At 31.8% G+C, this 17,106-nt stretch overlaps 1 protein-coding gene across 1 annotated transcript in view; it reads right to left on the bottom strand.

Annotated features, from left to right (window-relative positions):
• Window positions 1–1,142: 1,142 nt before the first annotated feature.
• The window catches only part of Epha7 (EPH receptor A7), a 166,164-nt gene continuing 150,200 nt past the window's right edge, over window positions 1,143–17,106 (bottom strand). Inside the window, 6 exon segments of the mRNA XM_047558628.1 lie at window positions 1,143–3,072; window positions 4,774–4,929; window positions 6,026–6,219; window positions 13,579–13,728; window positions 14,897–15,106; window positions 16,508–16,569. Coding sequence (XP_047414584.1) covers window positions 2,958–3,072; window positions 4,774–4,929; window positions 6,026–6,219; window positions 13,579–13,728; window positions 14,897–15,106; window positions 16,508–16,569 — 887 coding nt within the window. The 3' untranslated portion in view covers window positions 1,143–2,957.

Raw genomic sequence — 17,106 nt, 5'->3', positions numbered from 1 at the left:
CCACCAGTTTTAGTAAACAAGGCCCAGATCAATTGCTGAGAAAACCTTAGATTCAGATGTAATAAAAGTTACTTTTATTTCAGTACTGAATGCAAAACACAGACCAAGTGTGAAAACAGTGTTCTATAAAAGGTGGCTCTATTAAAGCAAGGAGGCCATTTCCTTTTGCATTTTTATAATTTTGGAATTCTATTTTTGACGGTTGCTTTCTTTACTTTTCCTCCCCTGAGCACTAATTTATCAAAAAAGACTTCAAGGTGCAAGTTGTACATTCTTATCATTATACCATTTCGTCTCTTTCTGGAAGAGAGTATTACAATCAGCATTACAATGTTAATTCTTTTTCTCCTAATATTTGTTTCACATACATGTACTTCAAAATCATAATGTCAACTGGGAAAAGAAACCTACAAACGAGAGAGAGTGATGTAATCATACACTTCCTATTGTGCTGTGTGTCTTTCCCATCCCTTCTCCCCTTTCCCTGTAAAGAGCTGTAAAAAATTTAAGGCAGATGAGGTATATTGCTGAAGAAAAAAGTTATTTTTGAAAAAAAACTCAAAAAAACTTTTATTCTGCCCTTCTACTCAAGAAAGACTACTCAACTATAAATCTAGTGCTAGAAAAAAGCAGGAAAGACACCATTTGCGTGTACCATACTATGTCTTCTATTTCTAGAATGGCTTTTTGTTAATTTAATTTTAATAGAAAAAATAAGCACCTTAAGCTATGAACAAGAAAAGAACTTCATTATTAGTGAGTCTAGAATCCAAACGGAATTAAGAACACTCACTCAAACTCTCACTCATTCTCACAAAGGCCAATGCTACTGATTAGAATTGTAAAGTGCTGTACTTAGTATAAACACTTGTATACACTGCAGACACTGAAAAATAACCCTCAAGCACATTGTGTTATAGTTCCAAAAATATATTTACAGTCTATTACAAAGATTACAAATGGAAGTATCTAGGTGACTGTATTATGCTAATTAAAATTATTTTTACAGATTACTTTTCCTTAGGGACAAAAACATTTTAGTGAAATTAAAATGATTTTTCTAGTCAATTAAAAAATAAATTAAAATATCAAATAACACTGTACAGTGACCTAAAAGAAAAAAAAAAAAAAAAAAAGGGTGGGGAGGGGTTTGGGAAGCAATCCATTTGAGTTTTTCTATAGCCATCTTTGGTCCTAAATGTGGGAAAACACATTATGTAGCACTGAAAATACCTGTTCTTTTGTGATGCTCTGCAAGTAAAATAGAAAAATATAGTGCATTTTCAATGTATTCAGAGCCCACTACAGAGAAATGTGTGTACAAAACAAGACAGTATAAATAAAATTTACAAGTTTTACAAAGGAACATTTACAGATTTTGTTTCTGTTATTTGTTTGTTTGTGGAGGTCCACATTATCAAACAAGACCAATCATGACCGATCCCTGGGATCTTTCTCTATTAAAATCATTATAAACAGCCCAATTTTCTTTGGAAGTACAACAGTTCAATTCTGGGGTAGTTCATGATTTTCATAACTTTTGAAAGCATTACTCACAATATGTATACATTCCTGAAATATCTATAAAGACACATTTAATTATTGCTTATGAAATTCTAACACAGTAATCAAATAATATGGTTTAATAAATAAAGTTTTTTTTTTTTTTTTTTTTTCTTTTTAGCCAGATCCTTCACCTCTTCCTTCTTGGGTAAAAAGAGTTCTTTCATTTAACACATTTCTTGCATCAGTGTTCACAAATAAAAGACTTTTTGTTTTGTTTTTTACTTGCAGTGGTGATATTCTATGCAGCAAATTTGTTTTTGAACAGTGAAAATTGTGAACTGCCCCCTTTATCATGCTTCAGAGTTCTAATATAAAACTTAATTCTTTCCTTTCATGTTTGGACTGCATTCAACAGAAAAGAATATAAAATAGACGTCAACTACTTCTCCTAAATTTCCTAATGTCACAAGATTGAAAAAATCTTGATGTGCTCAGATTAAATTTTAGATAACACTGGATAGTTCTTGCTTTCAGAGACTTGGCTTCACCAACCTTCTTTAGATGAAGTGCCTCATCTTTTGTTTTATATAGACATAAACCTAAAATTTGAGTTATTTTTATTAAATTCTGTCTAGTAAAATCACTCTATAAACAATCTGTTAAAAGTGCCTTATAGTACTTATGGATCATTATTGCTTTTTTCATTGAAAAGTTAGTGTGTTGTCTGATTTTTACAAAAAAACTTCTTTTAAAAAATATCAGAGCTCTTGGCAACTTGCATTTTTCTGGACTACCTGCCAATCAGCAAATAATATCAAAAGAGTACTGATTAAACATAATAAAATGGCATATAAAGGATACCAATGTTGTGACAAAGATATAACTTCAATCATGCTATGTGTTTTCTTTTTAATTTGAGATTCTTTCAAAGGTACCCAGTGTAGTAATGTGTCATAGATTTCACACTAAAAAGATCCAGAGCTATAAACAACTTTCTAAAACAAAGTCCTTGTGAAGAATAAACACAAATGATTTAAAAAAGGAATAAGTCTGAAATCACATATTTAAGGAAAATATTTTGTTGATTTTAACAATAAGATCATGATTTTATTTGACAAATATATTCTTTCTTAAATTCTTTATGTACATTTTAAAAAGTCTATAAGATAAAAAGGAGGTTAGAGAGCTCAAGGTGTTTGGATGTTTTTCAGGTAGTACTTTGTTTATTGTCACTGCTGTTTTCCTGGCCACCAGTGGTGGATCCTAAATTCCCTTTTTATATATTCTGGTGGCACTTAGGAGTTCAAGTCTATAGGTGCTTCTTAAATCTTCTCTTCACTGTAGGAAGGACCCAGTCCATCAATTGTCTTCTAGCAGCATTCTATGCATATACTGAAGGCCAGTACTGTTCTCTTGCAGTCTGTAAACTCCCACATAGGGAGAACTACTTATCACACTTGAATGCCAGTTCCATGTAAATGTAGCATTTGTGCTCTCATAGTCTGAATGCTGCTCATGATTTTCTTTTGATGACCAACCAGTGTGATCCCTAAACTCATCACATCCCTGAAAGAGACAAAGATATTTTTTATCATGTACCTTGCAAAGAGCTTATAAGGTTCTAAACTGTCATCAATTATTTAAATAATATAATTGTCTTAGGCTAACAGATCTTAACTTACTGCTGTGGGGTATTATGATCATATACCTGAAATGGAGCACATTGGTAATCTGCATCAACATTCTCCTTAGTAAAAACCTAGCTAACTCAGGGTCTCAATTTGTCATGGGAGCTATTTTTGAACAGATATAAAATTTTATATGAGAAATTATTAAAATTTTAAAAATTATTATTAATGTGTACAGTTAGGAAATGTTATTTGAAATATTATACTTTATAACCTAATTGGATTTGAAATTTTTAGTTGGAAAAAATAAGATGTAGTATAAATGGATACATTTCTGAGACCCAGTTTAAATATGAGGAAGCATCAGTGGCTACGTAAAATTTTACAAGTAGGTGAATTATCCTGTGGTTAGTTCTGAGCATATTTATTGGCTGTATGTTTACTTCAATTATTTGATTATATGTTAGAAAATATTTTAAAATATACTGCAATACTATCACTTAAATACTACCACTGTATAACACCTCAGATTTGAACTAAGTTAACTATTTATGTAATTTTGTCTTTCTCAATAGTCAGAAAGGTTAAGTTTAGGTATCTATGGGCAGTTAAAATATTGCAATAGTGTAATACTTAAGTATTCAAACCAGGGGCTTTGAATACTTAAGAATTCAAAGCAGGAACATAGTTTTTCAGAGGCATTGATTACTTTATGGATGCAAAGGTGCATATGTCAAGTCCAGCCATACAGTGGTTAGAAGAAAATGGAGCAAGATCATGTTCACATTCTTAAATTCATGTTCGTGCCATTTCCTGACATACATCAGAAAGAATATTTGATTGCTGGTCATTTTCTCATCTGAGAATCTGCAACCCTTCTCAAGGCAGTACTGAAACAGGATCTCATGAATAGGATTTTGATCATTGTTTCTCATTTTCAAACATATTGATAAAGAGCAACTGCATCACCTGTAAAACTTAGGGAAACCAAGATTCAGAACGAGTAAATAGATTTTCTAAGATCATATAATGAAGTGCACACTTAGTTCTTTTAACTTCAAGTTCATAGCAATTTTTAAAGCTGTTTTGTTAGGTCATTTTTTTAGTTGAAAAATAGTGAATCAATCTAATGTTTTAAAAAAAGTTCAAAATCTCAAGGATAGTTAATTAGGCTTCCTTTGACCTTTTCAGTAAATAATCATCTTATACATTCTAATGTATTGGTATTGGGCATGAAATTTTGAATTTTTATTAAATTAATTTTAATTTTTAAATTAATTCATTAATTTCTAAATGGAAATCTAAATGATTAAGTGGTTAATGAAAAAGGAAGTCTCACTGGGTGGTGTATAAGAACACTGGGTATGGAGCCAAAATAGTTGTCATTTAGGTAAATATTTAAATTGTCTTAGTCGTACCTTCATTATTTGTAAAATGAATATGTAACTATCAACAATAAAATGGTTACAGCAAGGGTTAAAAAGATAAAGACCTATTTATATAGTTAGTGTCTTTAATGAAAGTTTTTATTTCCCCTTGATTGTGTATTTCATATAAAGAAGGTAACCTGAAAGTGTGAAAGTGTGGTTTGTACATAATCAATTCTTAAATACAGTTTTAAAAAGGATTTTGAACTTACTCAATAGTCATCCTGGCCACTGATTCTAGAGAGTTGTAACCAGCTGCTGTGAAGTTATCTTTGTATCTTTCCATCTTAATAGCTTGTAGCCATTCTCCAACTGAACAAAAGGTAGTGAAGTCAGGAGTGTTTTGATCCAGAAGAGGGCTTATTGGCCTTGATAAGAAAAAACAGAAAAACAAATATTCTCATGAACTACCAAAGAAAAGAATGACTTAACCTATACAAGAATAAGAGAAGAAGGAATAAAGTTAGCATTTTAATTGATGTATATAATAATAACCAGATATGATAATAAAAACCTAAAACATATAGGTTATCCAGTAAGTATAAATTCCTGAATTTAAATTTTACTGGATGATATGTCTTTCCTATGTTCTTAAAAATACAGCTTATGGTGGGTGTGGCAGTACACACCTGTAATACCAGGAACTTGGGAAGCTGAGGCAGAAGGATCACAAGTTTGAGGTCAGCATCAGGAACTTAGCTCAGCCCTAAACAACTTAGTGAGACCCAGTCTCAAAAGGAAAAATAAAAAGGGCTGGGGATATGGCTCAGTGATAAAACACCTCTGGGTTCCATCCTCAGTACCAAAAACACAAAAAACAAAAGTATAGCTTGCAGTATTTGGAATTAGTTAGTAAATGTTCATTTGCTTCTTCAAATGTAACCAGCAGTAAGGAAGCAAATTTGGCTGTTTAAACTTGCTCCAGTCACAAGGGTGCCATCAAAACTACGATGCATCTGCTGCACAGGTGCACCCTGTGACCACCTTGGGAGCTCCAGTGCCTCCCTCCACAGGTGCTCAGCTTCCTACAGTACAGACCAAAACATCAGGTTTACCTGGCAGCAGAAGCTGAGCAACTGCTAATAAGTGTCACAATGCAGCAAGCCAACCAAATGAACTGACTCTTTTTAATGGGAATACCTCTTAAATAATCTATCAAATTACTTTTATCAATTTTAACTTCACAGAACCATTTTATTAAATAACTGAAAGCAAGATAATAAAATGAGCAATATGCGTATAACTAAAAATTAGGCAAAAGAAATAAAGAAATAAAATTATAATATTGGGCCTAAAAATATGAAATGCCATTTTTTCACAAAGATACTTTTCTAAGAAAGACATTTAATATGTATTTACATGTCAGTGGAAAAGTCAATCTGCTATTGGGGTAGGACTGAAGAGAAAAATAGCTTATTTGAATATTTGAATTTCATATAGATTCATTTCCTTAGGTATTCTTACCTACTACAAGTTCCCAGTGGTGTTTTCAGACTATTTGGGTTTCGAATCATTTTGTCTAGAATTCCAACTATCTGCTCAAACTTTGGCCTTTCTGCACGCTCCTTCTGCCAACAATCCAGCATTAGCTGGTGAAGACCAGCTGGGCAGTCCATGGGTGCTGGTAGGCGATAACCTTCTTCTATTGCTTTTATAACCTAATAGTGAAAAGAACATTAAATGTATTACTGACTGAGGTTCAATTATAATCAAATAAGTTGTTTGGTAGGCAAAATGATTTATCCCTAGAAGAGTGAGGCACATTGCTTTGAAAAAGACTGACTTAGTTTTTTCCAAAACATGCATGAACATTAAGCCTGTTATTAAGGAATCTGTGAAGGGAAGGATATGATGACATTTCCTATTTAATTCAGCAATAGGGAGCAGCAATTAAGTTCACCCAGGGTGCAAGAGATGGAAATATTTTTAATGTCATCCCAGAGGTTTTCAAAAGGGAACATGTTATGGAACTATTTTACTTGTATAAAGTTGTGAATGTATGTATTTTCCTATAAATTAAAAAGTTCTGCAAGCTGGAAAAGGAAATTCTGAGTTACCCAAATGTGAGCCCAAAAGATTCACTTTTTGATGAGTTCAAATGATACTTTTAAAAATAATATCAAAATATGTGAATTACTATGGCAGAAAATATTATCAAGCACCCTATTCTTTTTAAAAAATATGAAGCCTAGTGTCAGACAGTGATGTGCTGGAGATAGTTTGCACTGGTTCATGAGAGGGGATGGCTTCTCTTCCTAACTCCAAGGTCAGCAGCCTCACACCAGCACGTGGAAATCAGCACAGAGGAGGGTGCGTGGCTGGGGAAAGAGTTTAATGAAAACTGGGGAAAGAACACAATAAGAAGATAACACAAAAAACAAGGGCTTATAAAAGAGTAAAATATTATTCTGGGGAAATAACAACTTTTGATAATGATACAATAGCAATAGAAATGTAGGAAAAATTACCTTCTCAAAATAATATGTAGCTTTGAGTTTTTGAAGAAAATAAGGTCAAAAGTAGACAAAAATCTGGTTTTAAAAAATGTTAATGACATTAATATATTTAGGGAAACAGATCCATGAAATGTATGCTTACATTCAATAATAGCACATTAAAATGTAAAACAAAACTGTAGGATTTAGTGAGTAATATAGCTGGTTTTAATCATTTCTGGAGAAAATCTTTTATACATGTGAAGAAAGGTAAATTTCCATTTGAATTTAAGAAATATCCCTGTGCAAATTGATAAAGTATAGAAGATAAGTAGATACACCTTTACAGATTGTAATCTTTAAAAAGTATTCTAGTTATAACATCTTAGCCCAAACTCTCTCCTGGTGACCAGGCTGTATTTCCATTGATTTAAAAGACAAGTACATCTGGATTTTTCAAGGGTCTCTGTCACTCTAAATTTAAAATTGAATTTATCACCTTCTCTTCAATCTTTTCCTATTTCAATTATCAGCACTCCCAGTCACTCCAAAGAGCTGAGAACTTTCTTTCCCTTACATGCATTGCCAATTAGTTAACACTTTCTGATGTTTCTAACTTCCTAAATATAATATATGCTTAATATGAGGAAAATATTTTTCATTGCCTGAAGAGGGATGTAGTCAGTGTTCTATAGTTGTCTTCACAAAATCTAAAATTATAGGTGTAAGGAATTTTATTTGAACAATAATTATGGAGAATTTACCTTAACTTTAAGTGACCTGAACTAACTAGCAATAATACTGAGGGCTAATGAAGTTCATATGATAGAATTAAAAAAATTCCCATTTATGATCCCATAATTACAAATGTTGACTATCACTGTAAATATTCCTTTCAAATAGCCCTGTATAAAACTATTTATTCCACAAGCATATACACATAAATGATAACTCTGAAAAGATCACAAATATATAAGTATAGGAGGAACTATATTTTAAGAGTCTGCTCTACATGCAAAGCACTTCATATGGTTTTGTATAATATTCCTCTAACAATAGTGTACTTGGGTTCAAAACTGCTATATATCAAACAATTTAGATGAAAGTAAATATAATGTATGTTTAGAAAGCTGGGTTAAATGATTTAAATAGTGGTTCAAGTCATTAACAAATAAAATAACTTGTAAAACTTTATGTATTCAAAATGACCACATAACAAGCAATTGGGGAATTTTTTTTTCCCATTAGAAAAAGAGTGACTTTCTTTTTATTTTGAGTTTGCTTGTATTTGAGCATATGTAGTATCCTTCTGATTTGCAGAACCTCATTTTAATGCTCATTATTTTCCACCACCTCCCAATCTTTTTCTCTGCTTATAGTTTCTTCAGGTGTCCTTAAAGAAATAATGCACATGGAATGATCTTTCCCTCCAAATAATCTTTCAAATGTAAAATGAAATATTTTTTCATGGTCCTACTATAGACACTTCTACAGGGTTTCAAGCTTTTGTGATAACATTTAGAATTCTTGAGGGCTTTGCACACAGTGCATTCTTATTTTTGGGTCAATGAATGAAAAGTATAGTACCATCAGATGACTCTTACAGGAATCAAAGATTTAATCAACCTCTGTAGGTGTCCAATTTCTTTATAGAAATTTGAGACAGCTTATTGTTATAGTAGAGAAACAACAATGAACTTAGCACAAAACAATAGTTCTAGCTATGTTCAGTGACAGAGTGTGATACAAATTTTCAAAGGACAGTAGAAGAATATAAAACCGAAAGTGATATCCTGGAATTTGGTATCCTAAAGCTCCCATTGATGATCATGTCCCCAACCAGAAGAGCACTAGAGATTCTTGCTGGGACTCTCCACTGACTTTTAAAATAGTTTGGCATAATCCAAGGTGTACCCTTTGAGGACAAATTGGCCAATAGGGTCACAAACTGGACTTGGATGTCAGGCAGTTTTTATTTGGTTAGTCTACCAGAAGAACAACTGATCTGTTAAAGACACAACTAATAATCTGAATAAATATTTATGGAATACTTATTAGGTGCTTGGTATGGTTTTAAACTGGAATTATCTCACTTGATCTTTAAAAAAGCCTTGTTAGATAAGTGTGATTATTATAATGATTCTAGAAAGAATCTGTGGCACAAGGAAATAAAAGGGACAATATAATATAGCTGCTAGTGAAGGAGACAGAATTAGATGTACACTGGTTGAATAGAGCCCATGTGGTTATGAACTGCTCTTTATTTCCAATTAGGAAAAGAAAACCTAACTTTCTACAATATTCTGGGAAACAAAGCATGCAGGTAAAATGGTAAAATCTCCACTTGAAGGATTATGTGATTATTCACTGAATTCATTTAAAACATCTTTTTGTGAAATTACCAGAAACCCCTTGGATATGTCTTCAGATTTGCTTTTACTGTTCTAATAAAAGTGAAATAAAAATATTCATGAACAATTCTATATCTAGATAGTTCCCAGAGGAATGGGAAATGATAAGTACAAGTGGCATTTTCTAAAAAGACCTCTGGGACACAACAGGGATCACTCCTTTGGCACATACTATCAACAAATACTTAAAAATAAATCAAAAGTTACTTGCTGAGAAGTGTTTCCATATTATCACAGTCTGACCCTTATAATTAAGACAAAAATAGAGGATGGAGAGACCCCATGACAATGGGCTTGTAATAACTCAAAATGGGATATTTTGTGATTGGCTTCTGTCCTCTGTTCAATGCTCATTTTCATTTCATTAACCTCACAATAATACACCATCCACATTTTCTTCAATTAAAATGTGTTGGACTCCACTTATGGTGTTATGTCAGAGTTTTACCCAAAAATCACATTTTTGTTTCCATTATAATATAGAAAATATACAAAGTCATAAATCAAATACAATTTGTGTGTGTGTGTGTGTGTGTATGGTCCTGGGGATTGAACCCAGGGGCACTTTCTCACTGAGCTAAATCACCAGTACTTTTAATTTTTTATTTTTAGACAAGGCCCTATATTGCTTAGGGCCTTGCTAAGTTTCTGAGACTGGCCTGGAACTTCTGACCCTCCAACCTCGAACTCCCAAATTGCTGGGATTAAAGGTATGTACTACCACACCTGGCTCCATAATTATTTTTAAAAGGAAAAATTCAGAGCTCACAATTTAGCTAAGAATAAATTTAGTAACAAGTTCATTATATTTTCAAAGATCTTAAGTGAATTTTAATGGATGTCTTCAAGTAATAATCTTTATGTTGCATATATTTATGGAAGCTTAAATTTTTGATCCTAATGACTACCTACCAATAAAATTAACAATTGATTATTTTATCTTTAAGAAAAATAAAACATTGTATACTGTAAACAAAAGAAAATCTATGTAATTTCAATACTTCTAAAGATCAAAGTAAAAATTTTATTTGGACTAATCCACATTAATTCAATTAAAAGCTGCTATCATAGCCAAAGGAGTATTATCAATTTCCCAATATTTATTTTGTTTGAACATATTTACATACATAAAGCATTCTTTTTGAAAGGGCATTAATGGAAAGAGCTAAACTATCTGTAGAGTTTTCTAAAGGATAAAAGTTTGAATTTATTTGGAAAGCTTAAGTACTTGAATTTATTGGCAAATATCTAAATTCAACTCTTTCCATTGCAGTTAAAACTCAAGAAAGTTATAGGTATGTGGAAATAAAAATGAGGGCTCATTCAGGTGGTAATCAAGTGATAATCTTTTGGATGTGGATCTGGTCATGCATTCACTGGGCTGTCCTGGGTTGCCTATGATAACTCTCTGACTCACTTCTATACCACTCTTTTCCTATTTCTCCATTGCAATTACCGAAACCTCATTTTACTCAGTGTTCAGCCTTAGAAATATAACAATCAGTTTGTTTCTGGTTTTCACGGTGACTTATGAAAAATCTTTCAAAATGCAAAGCAAATTGGAGGGTTCTTTAAAATCCTTGACAAATACCTAGCTACTAAATTTTAACACTGCAAAGTAAATTTGTTCATTCAATAAATTCTTCTAGGCTAATGTGTATGTATGTATGTGTATGTCTGTGTATATGTACATATATTAGGCTAATATGTGTATATATATGTGTGTATATATATATACATATACATTATATATATATATATCTCCCCCTCCTCCCAGAATATATCTGAAAATCTGACTCAGGCAAACTTCCCTCCTCCCACCAAAGTACAGTATATTCACATACGCAGGTTTTTCCAACATATACCATGGAGTTCACAGATCTCTTCAGTCTCTCAATGAATTCTTACCAGAGACTCCAAGTAAAAAAAACATTATCTAGAAAATTTTATCCCAGAATTAATTTGAATTGTCAATTTTTTATCCATTTGTATATTGAAAATTAACATACGTCTGTTCACAAAGTACTTTAACAATGTAAATATGATGTAATGGATATTATTCAATAAGAAGAATATTAATATCAATTTCACTATATAAAATGAAACATGTAGGTAATCTCTTACTACTAAACAAATCTGTGTCCAAATATAATTCAAAATATAATTCTTCAAAGTAAAAGAAAAAAAAGAATGGTGCTAAATAGGACAGAACTAAACTTCACTACAATTTCATTTAGCCAACAAAATATATATTAAATTTTGGTATAAAAATTCTATAGTTATGTTCCTTTTCAAGGAAATAATACCCAGGGAATTTTAAAAAATTAAAATTAGAGATATTTACTTCTTCCTCCTTAACTGCTTCCATTGTTTTCAGAAGTTAAGTGAACCTTGGATTTAAGACATCTCATATTCCTGTCAGTCCTTTTATGTTTGAATCTCGTATAGAAGGAAGGTGTCAAAAGAAATGAAACTCTATGGAGTGTCTGGGGAATGTAAATATTTCTCTTTCTCTACCCCAAGGATTTGTTTGCCCACATTTTGACAGTCTATGATATCTTTGACACTGAGACCTGTCAAATATTAACAACTTTGCTTCTGCCAAGTGGACTCATTATTTAGACTTTTATCTTTGAAATACAAAAATAAAAACAAAACAAAACATAACAAGAAAAAGTTTCATGTCATTACTCAATTCAAAATACCAAAAGGTTTAACTAATTTAAAACCTTCCTACTCTGAGGCATAAACTTTCACATAATGCAGAAATTTGGATGAAACCCCACCAAAATTCAACTTACCAACAACCCAGGGACAACCTTACTTTTGCTGTCTAAAAATAAGTTTTAAGAATCATAAGAAATTGATAGGAGCAATTCTAAAATATAAAAATGATATCAATTTAATATAATATTTTAATCTCTTTTTGCAAAATAATTTTAGCTGTACTTAGCTTGATTGCTGTTCATATTTATGATCCCTTAAGAATTATCAACTCCAAATTGCTAATCGTTCTTTTTCTAAAAGGTAATGCCATTTCCCTTTAAGTGCTTCTTGTTTTTTACTAGTCTCTAAGAACTTGTCTTGTATCAATCCCAAACTCCTTCAAAGAAACCTTTCATCAATCTACCCAGACATCATCTTTTTAATTTCCACCAGGGAACTACATCTTTGTTATAGGAAAGTGAATACATTTGGTTGGTCTCCATATACCTCCTTAAACCTTTGATTCTGGACTTCTCAATATGTTCCCTCAGATATTTCTCTTATCATCCATAAACAAAGCCTTCACCAGATTTTCAGCTCAATCCAGGAACATTCTTAGATTTTTTATTTGCTCTGTATTTCTCTAAAATTGCTCACATTTTCAATATGTTGAACTGTATGACTCTGCTAATATTTTAATGTTCTTGGCCTACAAAAATGATAATTTTAGAAAGTATGACCTAACAAAACCAAATATTTATTTGTACTTATGCTATGTCATTTAAAAAATTATAAATGATCTCTTGGTGTGACATGTATGCCCCATGGGTGGTCATCAATGTCTTTTCTCAAAGGATAACTGCATGTTTTATGTGTTAGCATGCCCTCTTGGTAACAGGGTATCCACACTGAATAACTCACATTTTTTTTAAAGGAATTTCCCAGGTTGTCATTGTGATGACATTCTAAAATGTTACTATGAAACACCATTATCGATCATAAAATCTACATTACATCATGAAACTATTAATTGAACAAGTGTATAATAACTTTAAAAGATTTTTTTTTCAGAACATTAAGGGAAACCCAATGATAAGCTTCAAAGACAAAATGAAATGCAGCCTTGCTTCCCTTCCTCTCCTCAAACAATTTTTACTTATGTGGCTGTTCCACTATAGCTCCCCAAGCACAGCATTACTACCTTCGTTAAGGAAGAAGTATGCTTTACAGTTCTATTAAGCCCATGGAATTGAAATAAAAGAAACAGTGGAATTCTTAACAACAAAAACCAAAATTCACAGAACCACTAAATGGTAATTATTGTGGTAATATTTGTGGAAAACTAAGTAACCATACTTTTACAATTCTGTAAAAAGTTCTTAATTAGGCATTACCTATGTGTTCTAATAATAATGACTATTAATGTACTAAGTGGTTTTGTTTGTTTATCTGATGTAACACCTACATCTTGATTTGACATGTCCCAGTAAGGTCGTTCTCCATAAGACATAACTTCCCACATGACTATTCCATAACTCCAGACATCACTGGCTGATGTGAACTTCCGGTACTGGATGGCTTCAGGTGCTGTCCACCTTACTGGAATTTTTCCGCCCTGTTATAAAAATAAGTTGACATTTTAAATATGTATAATAACTTATAAATCATTTATGGTCATGCCAAAAGCTACTGTTAAACATTTGTATATTGGTTAGATATTCAGCAGCGGCAGTTTTAACTATTTTGAATCTATTTGGATTTAAGGTCACTAATCTTTATATATTAGACTCTCATTACAAGTTTTCATTTTTAAGGCAACTGTACTTAATGGTCCGTGTGGTCTTTGGGAAAAGAGTTTAATGAAAAGACGATGACAAATTAGTAGCATTACTAGTAAAATGAAGTGAAATATGGGGTATTTATATAAACCCTCACATATTTTCCTTTCTTTCTTTCTTTTTTTTTTTCTTTCTTTCTTTTTTGATACTGGAGACTGAACCCAGGGAACTTAACCACTAAGCCAAACACCCAGCTCCTTTTTTTTACTTTATTTTAGAGACAGGGTCTCACCGAGTTGCTTAGAGCCGTGCTAATTTGCTGAGGCTGGCTTTGAACTCGTTATCCTCCTGCCTCAGCCTCCTAAACTGCTGGGATTACAGATGTGCACCACTGTGCCCAGCTATTTACCTTTTTCTAATATCACAAAACTTATGAGTTAGCATAGTTAAGATTCTTTTGAAATCTTTATTTTAAATGAATATATTTTTAAATTTTTGCTTCAACTATGACCTAGTAACTAGACATTGCTCTACGTAATTACGTATATGCATATATGTACATACATATGTATATATGTGTGTGTGTGTGTGTGGATTAAACCCAGGGTGTTTTTATCACTGAGTTATATCCCCAGACCTTTTTATTTTGCTCTTCAAGTTTGAGACAGGATTTGGTTAAGTTGCTGATGCTTGCCTTGATCTCACCTGCCTCAGCCTCCCGAGTTACTAGGCATGTGCCACCATACACAGCAATTGTACTCTATTTAAAGGAACATCCAAACAGAAGTTAAGCAGTGTTATCTCTTATGACTTCCCTTCTTAGCTTATATGTAGACTGTAATAACAACAATAATTTTTCCAAAACAACAACAAAAAAATAAGATACCATAAAAAGCTGAGAGGTCACTTTGTCTCTTTCTTATTGTTAGTTTTGAAGAAAATACTGTTTTCATATTAAGAAAATCTTACAAATATGAAAAAGGACAGGGATAGACTTTTCCTTACAGTAGTTGTATAGACAGCTTCTGGATCATCCTCTATAACCCGGGACAGGCCAAAATCTGACACTTTACAAACAAGATTGCTGTTGACAAGAATATTGCGAGCTGCAAGGTCCCTGTGAACATATCCCATATCAGCCAAATATCTCATTCCAGCAGCGATTCCTCTCAGCATTCCTACTAACTGAATGACGGTAAATTGCCCATCATGTTTCTGGAGGAAGACAAAATAAAATTCCAGTAAATGTATTTTAAGATGGGAAAAAAAGTCAACATTAAAGATGTCTACCTTCTTGTCCTTTACAGTTGTATAATGGAAAGCATTAATTTCCTATATAATATAGACACTTGTGAAAAAATATAACACATGCTGATTTAATTGATATTCAAATAAAATGAGATAGAGGTGTGATCACTATTTAATTATTTATATTAATTTGTTATTTTAATATTAACTAACAATATCTTGACATTATACAAGTCCAAGTGTATGCCCTAATTATAAGTCAAATTTAGGAAATGAAATATACAAAAATATTACCTCTGACAGTCATGTTTTTCCCCATGCCAAAAGTTATATAAATAATCTAAAAATATTTTAACAAATAAATACACATGAACTATAAGTTTTTTTTTTTCAAATAGTAACAAAAAGAAAAGGGTTAAGTATTTGAGAATGAAGAAACACTAAGCAGTAGAAAATGATTTTAAAGACTGATTTGTTTTTATTTCATTCATTGTTTTGCTGCTGATAGAAACATTGCAGGCAACAGCATCACAGCACATGAGTTTGAGAAACCTTTGCAACTAGTTCCTAAGGTATTTGTAACCCACAGATTTCTACAACTGAATAGAAGCAGGTTGCATGCAGGATACTGCTTTGAGCTGATGAACTGCCTATTCGATGCTCCGGAGAGCCCATGATAATGATGCAACAATTACAATTTCTCTGGATCCTCTAATTGTTTATAATTCTGGATTGACTGTGTCATTCTAGAACCATGTAAAAGAAACTTTACATGACCTCTTATTCTTTAGATTATTTCTTTTTTGCCGTTTGGAAAAATGTCAACATGCTTGTATTCTTGGTGAAAAACCTCCAAGAATAAAAATCTGCATGTCTATTCATTTAGGATTTATCACAAAAAATCAAAGTCCATTAATTGAAAACCATATTAATAATTGTTCATTTTATGATTGGTTTTCACATAACAATACAACAGAAATGTTTCTACAGAACAGAGTTAGGATCACAGAGCCAAATTCAACTAATTATCTCACTTTTCAGTTTTCTTTATATTTCCTCTGTATTTCATTTACAATTGCATATAGTATTCTATAATATATGTTCAGATTACAAGGTTTAAAGGTATTCTCTATACTTTCAGTATTAATATTTGGAAACAACTTTTTAAAATAACATTGTACTATGTAAATATTCAAAAGATTTTATTTTAATCCAATACAGAGTTCTGATTATTAACATTTTGAAGACAATTTTCTGACCTCTTTCGGTTTATATTGTTTGCATTTTACATTGTAAAAGAAAGTTCATAAAGTTTTATTGGCAACATGCATAATATATTTTGAATGGGAGGATAATTTGGGTACTTACCCTGAGAAATGCATCTAGGGCTCCATTTTCCATGAACTCTATTACAATCATGACTGGTTTTCCTAATATCAAAAAATACATAAAAGGGAAAAAATGTTATTTCAGAAGCCATCACATAAACTTTTGGGTTATTCCCTTTTATCCCCAATAAAACGCATGGTGCTCTTTTGAGAGACTGAATGGGTAGTGTGACTGTTACTAATATTTTTAGTGCTGCTGCTAAGTTTAAAAAGTCATTCAGTGTCTGCTTAGAAAGTGGTCATGATTCACAAGATTAAACCACATGAATAAAAGTCAATATATACTTCAGACTCCTGCTTTGTGAATGAAACACAAAGAAAATGAAACTTTATATAAAATGTAAAGACTAAATTCTCACTTTTTTGGCTTTTGAAACTAAATAAAAGCATTTCTCACTCATTCTATCTATTTATATAAGATGTATTCTCCAACTTGAACCCTATATTAATTTTTCCCAATTGTTTCTGAAGTGGTAGCATAAAAGAATAATTGTTTTAATTAGTAACAAAAAAATTGCTCACTTAGAATATATAAAATATCCATGATTTGATGTTTTATTGTGAACACAGTAATGGTAA

Source organism: Sciurus carolinensis, chromosome 7, assembly GCF_902686445.1.
Source record: "Sciurus carolinensis chromosome 7, mSciCar1.2, whole genome shotgun sequence".
NCBI lineage: Eukaryota > Metazoa > Chordata > Mammalia > Rodentia > Sciuridae > Sciurus > Sciurus carolinensis.
The sequence above is the reverse complement of the archived record's forward strand: the minus strand, read 5'-3'. Positions and strand labels throughout refer to the sequence as shown.